Source organism: Leguminivora glycinivorella, chromosome 10 (assembly GCF_023078275.1).
Source record: "Leguminivora glycinivorella isolate SPB_JAAS2020 chromosome 10, LegGlyc_1.1, whole genome shotgun sequence".
Lineage (NCBI taxonomy): Eukaryota > Metazoa > Arthropoda > Insecta > Lepidoptera > Tortricidae > Leguminivora > Leguminivora glycinivorella.
In genome coordinates, this window is record NC_062980.1 from 19,270,048 (window position 1) to 19,293,752 (window position 23,705).

At 36.6% G+C, this 23,705-nt stretch overlaps 1 protein-coding gene across 2 annotated transcripts in view; it reads right to left on the reverse strand.

Annotated features, from left to right (window-relative positions):
- Positions 1–23,705, reverse strand: part of LOC125230000 (fibroblast growth factor receptor 3-like) — a 186,009-nt gene that overhangs the window by 31,986 nt on the left and 130,318 nt on the right. For both annotated transcript variants that reach the window (XM_048134907.1, XM_048134908.1), the window contains exons 9-10: positions 7,878–7,947; positions 998–1,136 (exon numbers count right to left, since the gene is read on the reverse strand). In XM_048134907.1, coding sequence (XP_047990864.1) covers positions 998–1,136; positions 7,878–7,947 — 209 coding nt within the window. The remainder of the gene's footprint in view (positions 1–997; positions 1,137–7,877; positions 7,948–23,705) is intronic.

Here is a 23,705-nt window from a genome sequence, read left to right on the forward strand (position 1 = left end):
TTTAAATGATAAACCCCCATACCGGAGCTCGAGGGCCACGGACATGCCCTCACATGAAACTGGAAGCAATAGATTAAATGATGGATCCCTGTGACTGAGCTCTTGACCCTTGGCTTGGCTCACAGTATCTACTCGTACTACAGTACATTTAGTGTCAAGAATACTTGACTGTGAACATCTTGGCTGCTACAGTGATAGTCTCACCACATCTGTCCTGTAGCATCTAAAGTGTCTAGAGTAGGTACCATAGCTGGGCACCGTTAATCAAAAAGTTAACTTCGTTAATCGCTAATCCGTTACTAAAAAAGTTAACTTCATTAATCGTTAAAGCGATACATTTTGACAAATTTAACGTAAGTTAAAGTTAATCGTTAATCCGTTAACACGTGAAAAAAAAGAACTTTTCTTTAAATATTTAGTTGCATCAGTATCCACTATAATAACGTATTATATTTCTGTAAAAGGAAGAACGTACGTCCGAAGTACAGCTAGCCTATTGAACTCTAGGCTGCACGTGGAAGGCAGTGATCGCCTGAGCTACTGCCAAGAGCTGTATCAGGAGAGATGCTGGCGGTGACGGGACTGTTGTGGCACTTTGGGCGGTAGAGGCTAGGGAAGCGAATGTGGTCGTAAATAGGGCTCGAATTTGCTGCCCTATCACTACAACAGTCGCCATGGTAAAGCTTAGGATTCACCGAATCAAAGTTAGTAAAAGCAAATCCACGTGAAGAATACTTTTTTAGGTAATATTTCGGACTGATTTGCCGTACTTTGGGCTTTTATAGTAGCGTTCAGAACGTGTTTTTCGCAGCGCAGATGGCGCCTGTGCCCTACTAGATTAACGATTAACGGACTCGGAGAAATTTAACGGAAGTTAACGAGTCCGTTAACATTTTTCAAGTTAACTTAAAAGTTAATCCGTTAATCGAAATGTTAACTTCGTTAATTAACGATTAACGGATTAACGAGTTAATGCCCAGCTTTGGTAGGTACTAACCTGTAAGCATCTTAGCTGCCACCGTGATAGTTTCACCGCCCGGCGCCGCTAACTGAGCAACATGGACTCGCCCGAAAGCCCCGCTCCCTATTAAAGGGCCCAAATGGACACGGGACCGAGGCACTTCCCATTCGTCCACCTGAAAAGGGAATTCGAATCAAAAACTTTATAGTGCGTTTTGTTGTAAAGGATAAGTTGACTGTTTTGTCACAAAGTCAGTGGAATTGAAAGCCAAATCAGCCCCTCTAGCACAACTTGCCTAGTCGCGCGCGAGTCCATACTTGAAGTCGCGCTCGATGTATGGACTCGCGCGCGACAAGGCAAGTTGTGCTAAAGGGTCAGGTTGATATAGGCTGGGGATAATAAATAACTTAAAAAGGGCTTAATAAGATTTTTTTATTGCTGACGATGAGTTGTGTACCCACTTTGAATCACGCATTAGCCTGGGGTCGGCTTTGACAACCAATCCCAGGTACTATACCTACTTAATAATGGGATAAGAGAAACAATGGGGCAAGCAAGATTAACACTTGTAGTGAATCCATACATAATGTTGCTCTAGTATCTGATCTTTTAAATAAATATTGGGGACACCTTACACAGATCAACTTAGCCCCAAACTAAGCAACGCTTATACTATGGTTGCTAAGCGACAATATACATACTTTTAAGTAGATAAATACATACTTAAATATATAGAAAACATCCATGACTCAGGAACAAATATCTATGCTCATTAAAACCGAAATAAATTACACATATGAAAGAAAAAGTGACCAAGTCCTCAGGCACCAGAGGACATGGTCACTTTTTCTTTCATATGTGTAATTTATTTCGGTTTTAATTTTATACATAGTAGTGTGACTACTTTAAGATTAAGACAGCACAAGTTGAAATATTTTCAATAGATTATAATTTAACTTGTGTTCATTAGAATCTATGCTCATCACACAAATAAATGCCCTTACCGGGATTCGAACCCAGGACCGCGGCTTAGCAGGCAGGGTCACTACCGACTGAGCCAAACCGGTCGTCAAACCTTATCTTTCAAGTTTCATGAACGTTCTGATTTTGAATTGGAAAAGTTTAGATCTTTCAGCTAATTCCGTGTAATTGATGTTATTAACAGATGTACTGTCTGTAGGTAGTGTATCTAATAGCAGGGGCGGCTCACTCCGCGATTCTATCGCCGCGCTACAAGTACATGCTGGCGGCCGCGAGTTCGCGGCCTAATCAGGGGTGGCGCGCGTTCTCACGGAACGCACGTTTGCACTTTCTATTGTTACTTTACGTTGCGAGTTTTTTTAAAGTTTTATATGCGATGTCCGCGTGTAAATGGCTAATGCTTAGTTAAATAGACATCATTAATAAAATAGGACAATCTTACACAGATCTACTATTGATTAAGTCCCACGGAAAAGTTCAATAAGGCTTACGATGTTGGGACTTACATAAAAAATATAAATACTGTATATATAGCTAGAAAGTACCCAAGACTGGAATATAATAGTATAACATTTTATCTGAGTATTAATTCGTTTTAATCCATAGGCAACCCTATCGTCCGACGCTTCGCACGTGCGGCTCGTTTCTTTGTTAGAATTTTGTAGGCATTTAAAAAGCGGCATTTCGTGAACATCAAAGCAGTGGGCCTTCTGTACTTGTACTATTATATATTCTGTGCTAATAGGTAGATTGTTATTTTTAGATAAGATGGAGCGCATCGCCAACAAACTGTTTTACAGTTTGGCGAAACTTTAATGATATGCTTGTGTAGATTGTCTTTCTTTGTTAAAAAAAAAAAAATAAGTTGTATGGAAATAACATCAGGTAGACAGGTTAAAAGTTTAGTAATTATCAGATAAATTCGAGCACTTACGACGATCTCTTAACGCGATTTATTTTAGGACTTAAACTGAAGTGTGTCGCTTATTCCTACGAGCTTAACCTAAGTAATCTAACCACAAAATTTAAATTTCGACAAAAAAGACCCCGACATAGTGGACCGATTTCCATCAAACATTGTTAAGAACACTCCCGACTAATTCAGCTTTCAAACAAAAAAAAAAAATCCAAATCCGTTCATCCGTCCGGGAGCTACGATGCCACACACACACACACACACACAGACACGTCAAACTTATAACACCCCGTCGTTTTTGCGTCGGGGGTTAAAAAATACTTTCGAGCACGCAGCGACTTCGCAGCGAGCCCGCAACGTGTACGCAGCGAGCGCGCAACGACTTCGTAATTCACCAGTGTGAACTGTGAACGACGTCCTTAAAGCTCGGCCACGCATGCGCGTTTTGAAAGCGTAGGCGGAAAATAACTATACGCATACGAAAGCCTCCGCCACACATAAAGTGTTTTGATAGCGTAGCGTTAGCGGAGCGCAATGTTAGCGGTGCGCCGGACGAACGCTGGCGTTGCGCCCAGCGGACGCCGGCGGGAACTAACGAGCGCGGATTGCGAGTGGATGCGCGCGGATTGCAAACGGAACGCCAGCATTCGTCCGGCGCACCGCTATCATTGCGCTCCGCTAACGCTACGCTATCAAAACGCTTTATGTGTGGCGGAGGCTTTAGTATGCGTATAGTTATTTCCAATTTACAGGTTCATATATTTACTACGTTCTCTTTTCCCTGACCCCGTGGCAAATGGCATCTGATGGGCATTTCAATTCTAGACCGACAGACTCCGAAGTAATTAATATAAGCATTTGATCCTAGCTTGATGGTTTCAACATGTCTTGGTAATAAAACTACTTATGGTACCTAAGATTACGCGTACCTGTTCAGATTTAGTATAGTTCGTCCGGCGGTGTAAGAGCCAAAAGCCATAAAGATAAGCTAATTATTCATCTATTGTTAACCATTGTATGCCATTGTAACAAGTTTTATGGCTTTTAGCTCTTAAACCGTCGGACAGACTATAATTACTAATTAGGTATAACTTGATATTGTAAGCAATGCAATTCTACTTAGAATAAGGGTTACAATTCAGTATGTGTACTATACACGATGAAATAAAAAGGATCATTCAAATTTTGCATAACCAACTCTGAAATCGCAAAAAAAAACCGGCCAAGAGCGTGTCGGGCCACGCTCAGTGTAGGGTTCCGTAGTTTTCCGTATTTTTCTCAAAAACTACTGAAGCTATCAAGTTCAAAACAATTTTCCTAGAAAGTCTTTATAAAGTTCTACTTTTGTGATTTTTTCATTTTTTTTTAATATATGTTTCAAAAGTTAGAGGGGGGGGGGGGAGACCTTTTTCCTTTAGGAGCGATTATTTCCGAAAATATTAATATTATCAAAAAACGATTTTATTAAACCCTTATTCATTTTTAGGGTTCCGTAGTCAACTAGGAACCCTTATAGTTTCGCCATATCTGTCTGTTCGTCCGTCCGTCCGTCCGTCCGTCCGTCCGTCCGCGGATAATCTCAGTAACCGTAAGCACTAGAAAGCTGAAATTTGGTACCAATATGTATATCAATCAGGCCAACAAAGTGCAAAAATAAAAAATGGAAAAAAATGTTTTATTAGGGTACCCCCCCTACATGTAAAGTGGGGGCTGATTTTTTTTTTCATTCCAACCCCAACGTGTGATATATTGTTGGATAGGTATTTAAAAATGAATAAGGGTTTACTAAGATCGTTTTTTGATAATATTAATATTTTCGGAAATAATCGCTCCTAAAGGAAAAAAAAGTGCGTCCCCCCCCCCTCTAACTTTTGAACCATATGTTTAAAAAATATGAAAAAAATCACAAAAGCAGAACTTTATAAAGACTTTCTAGGAAAATTGTTTTGAACTTGATAGGTTCAGTAGTTTTTGAGAAAACTACGGAAAACTACGGAACCCTACACTGAGCGTGGCCCGACACGCTCTTGGCCGGTTTTTTTAAATACCTATCTAACAATATATCACACGTTGGGGTTGGAATGAAAAAAATATCAGTCCCCACTTTACATGTAGGGGGGGGGGGGGTACCCTAATTTTTATTTTTGCACTTTGTCGGCGTGATTGATATACATATTTGTACCAAATTTTAGCTTTCTAGTGCTTACGGAGTGGTTACGGAGATTATCCGTGGACGGACGGACGAAAGGACAGACAGACAGACATGGCGAAACTATAAGGGTTCCTAGTTGACTACGGAACCCTAAAAATGGCTGTTTCATACATTTCGACGTACATGTCACGATGCCGCTCATTTCTATGGAAGAGCCAAAATTTGTTTCACGATTTCAGCATTGGTCCCATAAGTAACAATGTAAAGTTTACCGGTCCTTTTTATTTCAGCCTGTATATCACGTACAAAATGTTTTAATTGATTTCCGTTAACTTTAAGGGAAGGCTCTTTAGATCAGATACATTTTTAGGGTTCCGTACTCAACTAGGAACCCTTATAGTTTCTCCGTCCGTCAATGATTGAACAAATACGGGAAACTACGGAACCCTACACTGAGCGTGGCCTGACGCGCTTTTGGCCGGTTTTTTTTTCTAGGAAAACTGGTATATTATATGTATTATAATGATCTGTACAGATTTATTTATAATTAGAAAAAATATTCAGGGTGTCATATACTTTTGATGCGTTGTTTCGTTACTACAACCTGTTTTTATTGATTTCCGTTGACTCTAAGGGAAAGTTCATTGGATCAAATTACAATTAATTTCTCTAAGAAACTAATGTCTTAACTCACTGTTATCGAGTTATTATGGTTCAAAAAGGGTTCCAAAACCTTTATTACTTCCTAAAGTAGTCATTTATTATGTACGAAAACGAAAAAAATACTTTTTAATTTAACAAAAAGCGTTATACTGGGAGGATCTTGTTAGTGAGCCTGTAGCCTGTCTAATATAATGAAAAAAAAAAAAAAAAAAAAACACGGTGTATTGATGCTAACTGTACCTATTATACTTAACTCTCGCACGAGTAACAATTTAAAATGTATTTCTTTAATTGCGAATGAGATATTACCTTTCGTTTTTCGCCTCCGTAATGAAAATATAATTTGAAAAAAATTGCGTTCCATTTTGTAAAATTCGTTATTAACAGACAGTATTCAAATTGTAATTATTCATAAGTACAAAAATATCAGGCAATAGCTGAGTTTTGCGTTTAGAAATGAATTAATAATCAATTAATTTGCATAACAGACCATAAAAAAAAAACGAAATGAAAACTAATTTCTAAAGTATTTTTATAAAATATGAACAGTTTGTTTTTAACAAAATTACGATAATACTATCTATACTTAATAAGTATTATAAATGAGAAAGTGGGTGTGTCTAAGAGTTTTGAATGATTCACGGTTATTTTCATTAGACTTATATTGACCGGGATATAGACCGTGATTACCTTTTTGATTTTTGTCGAGCTCCCGATATTTCGACGCAGTTGCATGCATCATGATCACGGAAAACTGACGAAGGCGGGTGGATGTTAAAGTTGTATAGACAGCGCGCGATCTACCCTCCTTCGCGCGCGTCGGCTGCGTTCACTTTCAGCGTTACCACTGGTCGCGTTCACACTCGATGGTCTGTCCAAACACACTACACTCACAGTGTCACTACGTTTGTTCAATTCTGACTTCACCGGTTTTTTACACAAACAAATCACTGGATTCCATACATTAGATAGTTTGAAGTCATCAAAGGTAATCACGGTCTATATCCCGGTCAATATAAGTCTAGTGGGTGTGTCTGTTTGTTTGTCCGTCTTTCACGGCAAAACGGAGCGACGAATTGATGTGATTTTTTATATGGAGATAGTTGAAGGGATGGAGAGTGACATAGGCTACTTTGTCTCTTTCTAACGCGAGCGAAGCCGCGGGCAAAAGCTAGTACAAAATAAATTCTGAATCATCTGAAGGTAAGTAAGCAATTATAGTTACCTATGGACATCTGTAACACAAAACAAATGCCATTGTCATTATTTTTTAAGCTGGTACGTTCTTGCCGTACGTAATGCCGGGATAACGCAAGGAGGACGATGATGACGTTCTTTGTGAAGAATCAGTATTAGAAAATACATAGCAATTTTTATTTTACGATTTAGGAGATAACTGAACAGACTAAAAGCGACAATAAGGGTGCCTTTTCACCAGTGATGCGCTACGTGGATGTGTTTGATATCCACCAATCAGCGCTAAGCTAAGCGGTTCTAACGAGCTAAGCTAAGCGCTCGTGCTGGTGGAACGGCATCGGCATCCTAAAGCGTTGTAACTGCGTTGGCCGCTTTTAAGAGGATACGGTAGCGAAAATGCTAAAATGGAAAGGAGCCCCCCTTTCAACTTGGGAATTTTAGTTAAATATACAAGTGTTATTAACTAGATTTATCGAAAAAAAATTGTCCATTAAGAACAACTCAGTCAAAAGATATTTCAAAAAAATCTTTAAAATCGAGGTTCCGCTCTCGACTCTTTCCTCCTTCAAAACTTAATCAATTGGAACGAAATTTGAGAATCTGAATAACAATGAAATAATCTATGTCGGACCGTTTAGCTTTTTTGGTTAATTGTTACCAATCTTGAGTATCACACCTTTTTTTGCGCCACAATGAAAAAGGCCGTTTTTGGAAATTTTTGATTGGCTCTAGAATCTCTATAAAGCAGAATATCAAAAAAATCAAAACGGTCCGACACAGATAAAAATAATAAAAATCTGTTATTATTTTTATCATTGAAAAAATCATTGCTCTATCTTCAAAAACCAGGGAGGAAATAGTCGAGAGCGTTTGTATGGAGAATTGACCCCTACAGTATCGTCTTAAGATGAAGCAAGCAACATGCACTGCGTTTTGAGTTAAGGTATTCGCTATGGGACATGTGTCATACTCGTGGCAAGAGTACTTGAAATTGAATGCTAACTTACATGTACTTCTTTCATGACGTACAGCGGACTCTCTTCCATCTGTCCTCTTCTTCGTGGAAGCTGGTTGTTTCTGTAACAAGAGGAGAAAGAGGTTAAGAACGGTTTGGACGAAGACAAGTGGTCGAATTGATCAATTCGCCCAATTATATGTAGTATGAATTTTCTGAGATGGTTTTTTGGCTTTTTCCGTCATCTGTTAAATAAAAGCTTTTTAGGGTTCCGTAGTCTACTAGGAACCCTTATAGTTTCGCCATGTCTGTCTGTCCGTCCGTCCGTCCGTCCGTCGTCCGTCCGTCCGCGGATAATCTCAGTAACCGTTAGCACTAGAAAGCTGAAATTTGGTACCAATATGTATATCAATCACGCCAACAAAGTGCAAAAATAAAAAATGGAAAAAATGTTTTATTAGGGTACTCCCCCTACATGTAAAGTGGGGGCTGATTTTTTTTTCATTCCAACCCTAACTTGTGATATATTGTTGGATAGCTATTTAAAAATGAATAAGGGTTTACAAAGATCGTTTTTTGATAATATTAATATTTTCGGAAATAATCGCTCCTAAAGGAAAAAGAAGTGCGTCCCCCCTCTAACTTTTGAACCCTATGTTTAAAAAATATGAAAAAAATCACAAAAGTAGAACTTTATAAAGACTTTCTAGGAAAATTGTTTTGAACTTGATAGGTTCAGCAGTTTTTGAGAAAATACGGAAAACTACGGAACCCTACACTGAGCGTGGCCCGACACGCTCTTGGCCGGTTTTTTACCACACCAAATGGTAAAGGCTCCTACTTTGCTATTCGAAAACAGATAGCAAAATTTCATTTTATCAATGTTTTCATTTTATCAGAGTTCAAAGTAATTTCATACAAATATTAACAGGATATCTTGAGCTGGCTGGTAGAAATTAACTACAAAACAAATGATGATTTTGAACCATAAATATTTAATAAATTGATGGATTTGATTTTGGATTGATGTCTTATAGTCAGTATTTTCAGGTGAAACATTGTGTGTTTCACTCGGTGGCAAAGTTAGTACCTCTGTGCCTTGAAACCCTCGCAACGTCAAGATTCCAGTTTTTTAACCACTCGCTACACTCGCGATTCAATATTGGAATCTTTCGCTTGCTCGGGTATCCATATTAGCACGTGCGGTTAAACAACAACTTTGTCCCCTTGTAAAACAAATAACTATTGTATATGCCGACCGCGACGTCACAGTATGAATTTTTTGAGATGGTTTTTTGGCTTTTGCCGTTAAACAAAAGCCTTTGTTTCTATTATTCACGGCGGCTAGCTCCCGTCTCCACGGCACGCGCTATTATATCAGTGTAGTTAAAAAGCAACTATAATGATAGTAATAAGGTTGAAATCCATAAAAAGTCCTTTCGGAGATAACACATTTTGTCATCTTCAAAAAAAGTTACCTGCGTACTGCAAACTGTTTCATAAATTTGAACCTTATTGTTATCATGATAGTTGCTTTTTAACTACACTGAGACATTAGCGCGTACCGTAGACACGGGAGCTAGCCGCTGTGAAAAATAGAAACAAAATATATTAACGCGCTAAGATTATTTAGAGCTAAGTGCTTAGATGTCTTTTGTACTAAGCATAGTGTCATATTTAATATTATATAATTTTTTGCGTTTTTTTTTGTAAAAAAATGAATCTGTTGACTCTTGCAACAATATGTCTACCTAATCAGGATTTTTGGTCTCTCTTTAGGCTATGTAAGTAGGTACTTAAGATTCATGGTTTTAATAAGTACCGAATAAGTAATTAAAAGCTAATTACGATTGTAATAAATACTGAAAATTAAAAAAAAAAAGCTACAGCGTAAAAACTAGATTACTACATCTATGCTGTATAAAGTTAAAAATACAATACAATGGTTAGATACTCGTGTCGTGTGATTCAACTCCGTGTCGGATAGACGGTAAAATATGTTGACCTAGGTCCAAAATTAGAAAGGTAAGTGAAAAGTAGTGCCTAGGCCAGCGACAAGCATGTATTATCAAAGCCAGAGGTCACGAGTTTGACCGAAACTTAACGTAGAAGTTTTTTGCGTGGGATATGAATTCACATTATTTTCGTACTTAATTTTATTTTTCATGTACAGTCAAGTGGAAAAATAAGTATCGAAGATATCGACTCAAAAATATGGTACTACGCTCTTATTACACCGGACTAAGGTGCTATGGGACATATTTTGAGTAAGATGTGTACACCCATATTTTTACACTTGACTGTACTGTACCTACATTACGATACCAGGGGGCCGACTTTTGATCTCCACTACTAGCGATTTAAATTCTACTAACGGAATCGAAAACCAGTGATCATTACCACTAGTTTTAAAATTACTAGCCGTCCTTTTCGGAACGGCGAACTAGTGAGTTCGATATTCAAAAATCGATCCCCTGTGCGAAAAAAGGAAATTCGAGCGGCGATAAATTAATACACCAGCGAAGGGACAAGTGCTTTGCATCTACTTATACGTTAGTTACTTTGCGAACTAGTGCGGAAAAAAGCACTACATATTATAGACTGTAATACTATTCACGATACAAAAACTGCGAAAGATAGGTACTTCAAACAAAATAGCGATACTTAAAAATAAAACACGACCGAAGTGTATTTGGACGCCATTTTTCAGTACAGAAGTCTCTTTTCTCTGGTACAGATGACCGTCAGAAGTTTTGACCCGACACAAGTGACAAGAAATGAACTACATTTCGCACTAGTGCTGGCAAAAAGCACCATCTGTACTGAAATAGTACATTACGATACAAGTGCGTAAAAAGGAAGTTCGAATCGACATGAGTTACGAATTTCCTTTTCGTACGTGTATCGTACGACGTTTTTCAGTACAGCTGAGCCTCCGAAGTTTCGACTTGGCATATTATGAATCACTTCTCGCACTAGTGCGTAAAAAAAAACACCATCTGTACTGAAAATAATCATACCTATGCATTTTGTCAGTGGCCTCTCTAAGTCATGAGTTATTACTTGAGACCTACTATTTGAAATGTAAACATATGTTTATACATGAACTTTTACGTTTATTGCAAGCAGTAAACGTTAATACTTACTCATCTGTATATTTTGTTGCTCATTATAGAAAATTGCGTAGATTCCTCTAGTGTGATGCAGTTTACGCCACATTCGAGGCAGCGCGTACGCACGCAATGTTGCGGCGTGTAGTGAGGTGACTTCGACTATCGATATCGATGTTTTAAGGGCTCGAAAAGGGCTTTAAAAAACGCTTATTTGTCTAATAAATCTTAGTCTAAAAAAATCTTTTAATTTAATCTTTTAAACGAATGTTTCTATGCCTGAACCATATTCTTAGGAAAACTATGTGATACAATAAAGCGATTACTAGTATAGCTTTCGATCAGTACTGTCTACTTACTTACTGATATTATATTATATACTACTAACGTGCGTATACTTATAATGTGACGAACAACATTTAAATTCAATTTAAATATCGAATTTATGACATTTATAACAATATTGATATGCTAATCAATATAATACACAAAATATCTTATCTACCTTTATAGAATGCAAGCATTCTAATCTAAAAACAAATCACGTTACATATACACAAACATTACAGATTATCGATATAATTGACCTGTCATCGCATCACTAAAGGTCATGTGCCACAGGTCGACTCGCGCGCCGATCGATGTTCTAACCGGTGTGACGCAAGCCTTACGTAACGTGCTTTACCCGCCGTCCGTTCGCAGACACAACCAACTTAGGAAACCGTAGCTTAAGCTGCTTTAAACTTAAACTCCATCGCAACAGGTCTATTGATACAGGAAGATATAAGTATGTAAAAATAGAATAAAACAAATATTATGATAGTCACACGCGTACTTCGCAGTGATTTGAACTTAAAACACATAAAATTACAGATCACTGATCTAAAACCGCGTGCAAACATAAGATGGTCAAACTACAAATTTATTTTACAGTTATGTAGAGCCTTCTTCATTCAAATTTGATCTTTTCACTCAAGAGATAAGAGTCATGTGTGTAGTTTATGAGTTACAAGTAGAAAGTAGTAGTTTGACCAGCAGATGTTCTCATCGTCGGTACAGTTACGCGGCCTTTGTTTCGACAACAGTATATTTCCTTTTTAAATTAAAATTTCATACGGCCGAGGTATGGTATGACAATAAAGTCAGCGGCATAATTGAATGAGCGAACGGTGCTCAGAAGTATTTACATGTGCTCATACCTAAGCATATTATCGTCTGAGATTTATTTCTTAATTTATTATTGCTTGTATGATGTTTTTTTTTTATTTTTTTATACCACGGTGGCAAACAGGTATACGGTCCGCCTGATGGAAAGCGGTCACCGTAACCTATGGACGCTTGCAACTCAAGGGGTGTCACATGCGCGTTGCCGACCCATTAGAAACTTGTACACTCCTTTTTTGAAGACTCCATACTGTACTATGTACTTAATGAATGTGAGGGAAGCGAAAGAGGTATGTTAGGTCAGGATCCAGGGCAAAGAAATTCGTGGTCTCTGCCTACCTTTCAAGGAAAAAGGGGTGACAGGGGCCCTATGTATGTATGTATCTATAATCATTATTTATAACACACCTACTTATCAATACCAAATCGGTAACGGATTTCAACAAATCTATATTTTCTCGCAGTTCATAATTTACGATACAGTACGTATTTCAAAAAGTTATTTATCTAGCAAAATCATTATTTTTCGAGAACAACGCGTGGGCGAAATTATATCTTGTATCATTCAGCGTTATATTTAATTGCATATCGAATTTTACTTATTCAAATCGATCAATGACACTAATTAAAATGACAGGTAGGCACAGTTCATGTCTTTCTGTTCACTTAAAAAATTAAGCACCAAATTATATTTAAACATATTAACATCAAATGTACTACGATTTGAAAAATTGTTTAAGAAATAATGATCAACATTTATGTGTTTTGGTATTTTTACTAAAAAAATACAAATTAAATTATTTTCTATGAGGATAATTTAATTTGTTCTAAGAATTATATTTCCCTTTGTTTAACAAGGATATTTTAGATTTCTCTGGTTATCGCTGGTTCGTCTTTATGTAACCTACTTTATCAATGTCTCTGTCGCTTTGAACTTCCAAACAAGGCTGGTAGCGATCGCTACTGTATAGGGAAAGCATCGATAATTGACTTTATCGATATCGGAAATCCCTATCTGTCACTTAATTTTAGGTACCCCTTAAAATCTGTTTGTGTATCCTAATCAGGTTTTAGAGCCACCTCACACTAGCGTTTAGTCAACTCTATGGGTGTTACTTATACTGGACGTTGGCGCAATATTTTAGACCACGCACACCAGTAATTATATAATTCAAATAAATTGACTGTGACGTGAGCTGACGTCACTCAACTCCAATTCATATCAATGTGAATGGAAATTATTCGTATTCATTTTGACAGTTCTTAAAAATAAGCTGTTTTGTCTAAAAGGAAAGCAGCTTATGCCCATGCTCAAAAGCTAGTAGGTTGGCCTTTACTCTTTATAAGATGGTGTAAAATCAATTGGTAATAAATCACTAAGCGTTTTACTAATAGTAATGCAACATACCATTGCACTGGGAATCAATCCAAGCAATAAATAAGTCTTGTAACTCGAAGAGCACTAAACAGTCACCCAGTTTCAAAATGGCGGAACTCTAGACAAGACACATATGATTACCTTCTTTTGGAAGTAAATCTAGAATTCACGCTGCGCGGACAAACCTAATACCCTTCTCTTAGTGTTAAGGTGCTTTCTTCTAAATATAATATCACAAGATAGTTTTCATGAGTGTGGTTGCCGATCGTTAATACACCAACTGAGCGGCAGCTGACAATGTGTTTTTGATAGTTTAGTCGATAAGCGTCATGGGAAATTTTTGGGTCTAGAAAGTTAAAAAAAAAGTAACACTCCACACAATTAATGACCTTTTAAATGACGTTTATGCTCGATCGAGTAATATATTAAGAAATGGTAAATTAACTGCCGTTTGATCCGTTTCGCATAAGATGATACAATTGATTGATTGAAACTGATACAAATTGTATTTATTTGGTATAACATTTAAATTAGAAGCCCAGGCTGTACTTAACATAGCTAATACTAGCACTAAAATTAGGTAAGAACTATTTTGTTGGCAATAGTATGGATTCCAGATTTTATGTACGGCGGGAAAAGTAGAAAGGTATCTATAAATTACTTACATCATAACATTTAATTATTACAAAATATACTGACTACTAGTAGTCAGCAATACCAGTCGCTTAATAGAACCTTTGCATAAGAAAGAGATGATTTTTTCTTCAGCGGACACAACATTCTTAATATTTTAAGCATTTAAATAAATATAATAAAACTACAGTAGAATAAAAACGCATTGTTTTTTTATGAACATTTGGACATGTTTATGAATCATACAACCGTGAAATTAAGAATCTTAAGTGAACTTATTAATTAAACATAGGTATTAATTAACTTAGCGCTAATCGCCAGTTCTCCTTCAAACCACAGTAGGTCGAGGTTCGGAGGTGAGAGCCTTAAGTTCTAGATCTAGATCGGATGCGCTGGAGCCACTCACTTGACCTTTGACATTACACCTGCCGTTTTTGGAAAGGACTACAAGTTACAAACTGTTTGACTGATTTGTATGTTTCTATATCCTATCCTATACCTTATATACCTTGCCCGTGTGGTGACGGGTTAAGAATTTCACCACCCCCTTTCTTCCCGTGGGTGTCGTAGAAGGCGACTGTGGGATATGGGTTAAATTGTGGCGTAGGCGAGAGGCTGGCAACCTGTCACTGCAATGTCACAGTTTCGTTTTGTTTCAACCCCTTATTTGCCAGGAGTGGCACTGGGGCCTGAGTGGTTTCATGTGCTCAGCCTACCCCTTAATGGGACACAGGCGTGATTGTATGCATGTATGTATACCTTATAAAACTCAATCCAAACACAGCTTCTGTCTGTTTGTTGAAGTGAAACTTTTAATGCGACTTCCAACTGACAGCGGCGCGTAATTGCGTTTTCACATTATCCGATCCGATAACGGATGTAGGACCGATATCCTATACATTACAGGCGCCATTTTGGATTTTTCCATTGAAATCGTTCCGACATCCGACATCGGATCGGATAAGGTGAAAACGGACTAACACTCAGTCAGTGTTACATTGCGTGAAAGGCCGCTCACTCAGCAATATTCTGTCAGTGTCGTTGCGCTGAACACGACTCACTCATTCCATTCATTCACTTTTTCACTCAGTCAGTGACAGAACAGAATGCTCAGAATGGTTTTGAATGGTGGAATGGTTGGTTGGAATGTGTGTGTGTATTTAGATCGAGTACAAAATGAGTTTAATGTTTGTTTTTTTCAATAATTTGAACGAATAGCAATATTTAAAACAGTAAAGAGATGGACGTAACTAAACGCAAAAACGTGATGGTCATTTGTTATGTTATGTTATGTTATGAAGTTTCACTTCTTCCTCGCGGAGGGACTTCACGCACTGTTTTTTTTTCAGTTTATTTATTTGTTTCGTTGCTTGTTTATTTGTTTTTTGTATGTTTGTTTGTTTGTTCTCTATAAGTCAACTAACCAAATTTTCATGCGGTTTTCATCTAAGAATTTATGATTCTGGAAAAACATTGTAAAGTGTTTGATAAGATTTACTTAGTGTAAATTGATAACTCAGTACGCCAGAGCCTTAAGTTTTGTATCTAGATCGGATGCGCATGAGCCACTTGCCCTTTGACATTACTCCTGCCGTTTTTGGAAAGGACTGCTGCAATTTATAGACTATTGGCGATTCAAGTATATGTACAGGATGTAGTAAAACATAGTGAGTATCCTTTTAAAGGCATGTCCGGTATCGTGTGTTTATTGTGAAATGCAACTTGTTTTAAAGTCTTAAAACAAGTTGAATTTCATAATAAACACACGATAAGACCATTTTGACGGATCCCTACTATTTTTATCATTTACATTTATTTTTATTGAGTAAAATTGTGGACTAATCAGAATAATGTATGGAGGGTTGAACATGAACAGCCTCCGATTCATTTAGAACTATCGATATGAAAGCCCCGATTCTACTTAACAATGTTTGTAAATTATTACACGACACAATCCTGATGTGTTAGTGTTTAGTTTAGTCACATTTCTTTTACAAACCATCGTCATTTTTGACACTAACAGCCGGCCTCGCCGAAATGACAATCGTTGATGTTGACGCCGATCAAAACGCAGTCTAGCTATGTCGTGCCAATAATGGAAAAACGATAGAGATAGGTAACGATATTACTTATACGATATTATTGTAAGCATTTGCATACACACCCAGATTGGTATCGCGACTATCGTATAAAATCTTATATTATTGTTCAAATCGTGTCATATAAACAACTTATAATAATTATTGTCAGGATTAGTTATCAAAAGCGGACCCCATGAGCCGTGGCAAAATGCCGGGATAACGCAAGGAGTATGATGATGATGAATAATTATTGCTAGAAAAGTATGCATTTCATTTTAATGATTTAATATTCTCCTGTAGCTTGTACCACGTGCCAACTGGTAAATTGTACCGATTCCGTTTCGGTGTTGCCTCTTTGATGCGTTCCGTAAAAGGTGCTACTGCCACCGTGACGCAACGTTTATGTAAGCAATATTGGGAGTATAGGGTCGATATGGTAGATGATTTATCACACATGTATCTACTGCGCATTTTGTACGCAAATTTATTATTAAGCTTTTACGCAATGTTAAGTCTACACCAAATAAGTTTTTGAAATTTTTTTTTTGTTACTTTTGTTAGAAAAAGCATAATGTGGTTTAGAATTTTGCTTATGTCACTTTAGGCATCTAACCACAATGATTAAACGTTTGTTATTATCTCAGAATATTTAATAGTACAGAGTTCAATAGAGCAAAATGTATTTAACTTAAAGGGAAAATGGTATTCAAATTTAGCGACTACCAGATTATTTTTAATTAAAAAAAACCGCTCCATCCTATGTTAGGTTAGAATCGTCTTTGTATTATAAAATTGCGAGTTGTCTTTAACGCCTTTTTATACTACCGTCGATACCGTTTAGCAATTGAGTCTCCGAGTCCCTACTTAAAGTAATGTAAACATTCAAATTGAGAGTGAACAGGCATCTTCTGGGTGAGCTCACTCCATCGTAGGCCACGTCTTTGCCTTTGGCTAGTCTGTGGCCAAGAGTAAGCCCATTTATAATAAAAAAAAAATATTATGTATTCGTGAGAAAGTACTCTACTTCGTCTGTCTGGTCATTTTTATGTACTTTATAATACAAAGAAACGTGAACTTCTTACAGATTGATGTAAATAGTCGCTTTAATTCTGTCTGCTTGCTTGTCTGTCTACATATTCTTTACCGTCGGCGAGAGTCAAAGGAAAGCAATCTTGATCGCCTTTACATTAACGTAGACCAGTTGATGATAAAGACTGTCCTCTCTCAGATGGTGACTTGGCAGATTCATGCATCCGATTGCTAAAGTAGATGAAGTTTAACGTCGAAACTTATTGGAAGTTTGTCAACTTTAAGAGGGTATATGGTGGTCAAAATACAAAAGTGCCGTTAGGAATAGACTCAAAATGTTTTGCAGGTTTCTGTTGTCCTAAAATAAGAAATAAGCCTGTAGTTATATCACTTAATTTTAAACCTATGGCCAAAGAAATAAAAATGTATAGATCAATCTGTCAACCTAACTACAACCTGTTTTTATTGAATTCCGTTAACTTTAAGGGAAGATTCTTTAGTTAAAATACAATCAATTTCTCTAAGAAACTAGCCTCTTAACTCTTACGGTTATCGAATTATTAAAAAAAAAATTTAATTACTGAACACGTGTGTGGCATCCCTTACCATTTCCTAATGTTATTTGTTTTGACATATGCCGTCAAACTTGTTATGATTAAGGTCCTCTTATACTAATTAAATTATTAATTATGTATGGAAACGAAAAAAAACTTTTTTTTCGAATTTAACAAAAAGCGGTATACCTACACGGTTGTTCCTGATGATGAACCTAACTGCGTCGACACGCAACGGAAAACAAAAAAAACACGGTCTATATCCGAAAAAGAGATACATTTCCACCAATCAGTTATAATTATTATAAACAAGTCTTTGAATTTACAGAATAGCCCCAGGACTCCCCAGTTCGTGCATCTTGCCAAGTCGCGGAGAATTTAACAACCGTATAATGTATTACGTGTCTTTACTGCTTTTGTGTTGCCAGTTTAACTTAATTTAAGAACTTTTATGGCTATTTAGGATACAAACTTGCTCATTTTCCTACTTTTTTCATCATTTTAGCCGAGTACCTGAGCCCTCTCTTGCATGTCGTGCAAAATTATTTGTTTGACATATCATCATTATATCATTTAGGATACGTCAAATATTTACCTTAGCTATCATTATGGATCAATTATTGACCCTATTCCAAGTTTAAGCTACGTTTCTCTAGATACGGTGTAGATCTGATATGTCCGTGTAAATGTAACGTTTTTGTCAAAAAAAATAAATTTCATTTAAAAACGTTAGGTAGGTTTCTATCTTATTTTGTAACCTTTTTATCAATATTATTTTATAAGCTGTATGACTTGTACCTATACGTTACCTTTTCAAATGAAAATTAAACTACAGGTACTGACATCTTTAAGGAGGCCGTGTTGGCAACACTTCCTTTAAGATGGCAAAGACGAGTTGAATTTTAAAATGCACGATTATTGGCCAGACACCCGACGTTGCGTCACCGCTTTCTACGGACGCGTCTTTGACAAGTTATTTTGTTTGTCACGACGCGTACATACAAATTTGTATGCATGTTAATTTGATGATTTAACACTGCACTACTAGTAACCTAACCACAAAATTAAAAATTTGAAAAAACCCCGACCGCGATATAGTGGCCCGATTTTCATGAAACATGGCTAAGAACACTCTCGACTAACTCAGCTTTCAAACAAAAAAACTAAATATAAATCGGTTCATCCGTTCGGGAGCTATGATGCCACAGACAGACACACACACAGACAGACACGACAAACTTATAACACCCCGCCCTATTTGCGTCGGGGGTTAAACATAAAACTTGGCCGATACATAGGTCAAAAAACCGACAAGATATAGACTTTCCGTTGCGTAATAAAATTATATGGTAAAGTGAGTAATTTTAGTGGGATGATTTTTATCAAAAGAATAATGTACAAATTGTACATATTTATTTTATTGTCTTGTATATTTTCCGTAACTTAAGTGAAAAAAGATGACAAGGCATTTCTACTATAGTTACAATAGACAGACGCAACATAGAACTTTGATTTAGTTCCTGCAAAAACAATGCAGGAAGCTTTCTACGTGACTTACCTTACGTAAGTACAAATGGAGATGAAACTGTCCTTCACAATAAATTATCACTAAGGTATTAAAGTATAAAATAGATCAGTTTGCTCTTGTCAATATGTCTTTAAGGATACTCTCACTAACCTTAAGCTTGATTCACAGAACTGCTGTAGGTATGCATATGTAAGTATAACAATACACATACACCGTGTTTTTTTTTTCCGTTAAATTCGACGCGTAAGGTTCATCAGCAGGAACCACCTGTATGTTTTTTTTGTTTCCATACATAATAAATGGATTAAATAGTGTAAGAGGACCTTAATCATAACATTAACACTTTCGAAACCGGGCTCTACGCGGCGCTACGACATTTTCGCTACATACGGGGAAACCCATGTAATCGGCTACGCTTCTACGAGCGGTGTACCCGACAGTCGGGTTCTTGGTAGCGAAAGTGTTAAAGTCATTGTCAAGTGTTTGACGGCACATGTCAAAACAAATGACATTAGGAAGTGGTGAGGGATGCCACACACGTGTTCAGTATTTTTTTTATTCGATAAGATAAGTTAAGAGGCTAGTTTCTTAGAGAAATTGATTGTATTTGAACTAAAGAATCTTCCCTTAAAGTTAACGGAATGCATTAAAAACAGGTTGTATACATGCAATATATGAACAACCGATCTTCTTAAAAAAATACTGAACTCATTTTAAACATAAAGTACGTGACGAATAATGATTGAATAATATTTACATTCGACATAGTATGTAGTCTAAATTTAATGATTGACGATAATTTTTTTTTCTTTTAATGAATCTAAAATTTTGGGTATACGCAAAAACACGGAACATCTCCTTATAAGAAATCTACACCAAGCGCGACTTCAAGTACTTATGTACTCGCGCGCGACAAGGCAAGTTGTGCTAGAGGGGCTGATTAAATTAATTGAGTCGATCTTTATGTCCGCGAGTCTCATGACATACAGATGGATTATATCTGATATGCATTGAGATTTATCGACTATTCGACATGTTGTATACAATAGATGTCATGTTAAACTCTCTCCCACTGTCTTAATTCAAATAATTATGTATTTCGGAATATATAGTAAGTATAGTATATAAATGATTACAATATAATATACTAGCTTTTACCCGCGGCTTCGCCCGCGTAATAAAAGTATTCATTAAGATTTTCATTTGGATCCTTAGGTTTCTCTGGTATATTTATCTGCGATTATTTCGATTGCACATAATACTTTTGCTTGCAATGATTGTAGAAATATTACACATCGACCACAGCGTAGGTAATTCTATATACGCTGGGGAAACCTTTATAAACATCCCACATAGCCCGTATTTCGACACTATATGATCGGTGGGTAAAAAGTACTTTTTTCTATTATCCCTTACAATTTTTTACATTTTGCTTATACTTATCGCAAACGTAATCTTCAAGCAAGCAAACAACGATCGTCTTAGAGCACTTTGATTGTAAGAGACCGCCGACCGATTATCCGTATCCCTCTAACGATACCCATATTATCCGTATCCGTATCCGTTTCCGTATCCGTATCCCTATCTCTATCCCTATCGTTATCGCTATCGCTAACGCTATGGCTATCGCTATCCCTATCGCTATCCCTATCCCTTATCAAGATAACACTAAGTTCTCGCGCTTTGTACACATATTTAAAGTCACATACAGGTCGAAAGCGATTAATTAACATTATTTTTACCTTTTTCCCAACGTTTCGGCCAGGTTGCACTGGCCGTGGTCGCGGAAGACTGACGTCCCAGCAAAATGTCACCGGAGATGTAAACAACACAAAACTACCCGATATTAATTTATATAAATGTTCGGGGTATACAAATAAATATAATCTACCCGCATGTAATTATTTACGACATCACATTAGAAACCTCAAAAATAACAGTACTTCTCCACTATTTAATGGATTTTATTATACATATAAACCTTCCTCTTGAATCACTCTATCTATTAAAAAAAAAACCGCATCAAAATTCGTTGCGTAGTTTCAAAGATTTAAGCATACAAAGGGACATAGGGACAGAGAAAGCGACTTTGTTTTATACTATGTAGTGATATCGCTATCCCTATAGCTATCCCTATCGCTATCCCTATCGCTATCCCTATCGCTATCCCTATCGCTATCCCTATCCCTTATCAAGATAACACTAAGTTCTCGCGCTTTGTACACATATTTAAAGTCACATACAGGTCGAATGCGATTAATTAACATTATTTTTACCTTTTTTCCCAACGTTTCGGCCAGGTTGCACTGGCCGTGGTCGCGGAAGACTGACGTCCCAGCAAAATGTCACCGGAGATGTAAACAACACAAAACTACCCGATATTAATTTATATAAATGTTCGGGGTAGACAAATAAATATAATCTACCCGCATGTAATTATTTACGACATCACATTAGAAACCTCAAAAATAACAGTACTTCTTCACTATTTAATGGATGTTATTATACATATAAACCTTCCTCTTGAATCACTCTATCTATTAAAAAAAAAACCGCATCAAAATCCGTTGCGTAGTTTCAAAGATTTAAGCATACAAAGGGACATAGGGACAGAGAAAGCGACTTTGTTTTATACTATGTAGTGATATCGCTATCCCTATCGCTATCCCTATCGCTATCCCTATCGCTATCCCTATCGCTATCCCTATCCCTTATCAAGATAACACTAAGTTCTCGCGCTTTGTACACATATTTAAAGTCACATACAGGTCGAATGCGATTAATTAACATTATTTTTACCTTTTTCCCAACGTTTCGGCCAGGTTGCACTGGCCGTGGTCGCGGAAGACTGACGTCCCAGCAAAATGTCACCGGAGATGTAAACAACACAAAACTACCCGATATTAATTTATATAAATGTTCGGGGTAGACAAATAAATATAATCTACCCGCATGTAATTATTTACGACATCACATTAGAAACCTCAAAAATAACAGTACTTCTCCACTATTTAATGGATGTTATTATACATATAAACCTTCCTCTTGAATCACTCTATCTATTAAAAAAAACCGCATCAAAATCCGTTGCGTAGTTTCAAAGATTTAAGCATACAAAGGGACATAGGGACATAGGGACAGAAAAAGTGACTTTGTTTTATACTATGTAGTGATTACGCTTCTTGACAAATCGGAAATTTCACATTGAAAACAAAATTAAATGTATTTTTTAACTTTTTTAACTCCATAACCATCCAAAGGGGTAACGCCATAAGTATTATACTTATGGCGTTACCCCTTTATATACGGGTACTTTTGCACCAGAAACGATAAGGAGCGGGGTTTAATAGTTAGTTTATTTGTAAATATTTATTTTAAGTTACCTTTTATTAAAATGTTGTATTTTATTTTTTTAATATAAGAAGACTTCATTTTATTTTTAAAACTAAGTAAAATTGCATTCATATTTTTTTTTCTTTTTTTTTTTAAATTGTATGGAACGAAATTATCGCGTCGTCGGAGGAAAGTAAAAAGTAAAAATAAAAGTCCTCATAGTAAAAAAAAAAATGAAAATTTACCAAGTTTTAAAAACAAAAGGAAGTCTTCTTTCAGAAAAATATGTTATTTATGATATTTAAGGTACTACTTTCCCTCCATGTGGCATCGCCGTGGGACGCCCTGTATAATTACAAAATTACACCAATTACACACTTACAAACTAACACAAAACTACACAAAGCAACAAAAAAAAAAAGAAAAAAACAAAGCTACAGTCTACTCATATAGGCTTAATAACTTTGCGCGAGGCATTGTTCCCAGGACACTGGCCGCATTGCCTCTCTGCAGGGCTAAACTGATGAAATGAACAAATACGTTTCCCGGAGAGCTCTTTTACAATTTTTTTTGTGTCTGACGACCAAGGTCCAAAAGTTTCAACCGCCAATGCCACAAACTCATAGTCGCTTTTCAGAAACGTGTATTAGTTTCATGTACATGTATGTTAAAGTTCGAATGATGATGTATGGTGAAGTGATAGTAAGAGCGTAGTTTATGTCAGGTTAGCCCAACCATGTGGAAAACCCAAGATTAATACATAATGTATGATCACTTACATTATTCCTACTCATTTGTTACGACACCTTGAGGCGTGTTCAGATTTTGAAAATATTTCGTTGATTAGCCATTATTCATCTCTAAACAATACAGTCATACATAATGTAGAAATTTACGCCTATATTCTTAAAAGCGGCAGACCACATTCGATTGCAGTCAAAATGATATTGAAATTTGAAACATTAACACAAATATAACATGTGACATTTGTGAAATACATTATGTATTAAATATAACATTTGGTATGCTGCATGCACCCGAGAAAGGAGGCCAAACCGCTTGGTAAGAGG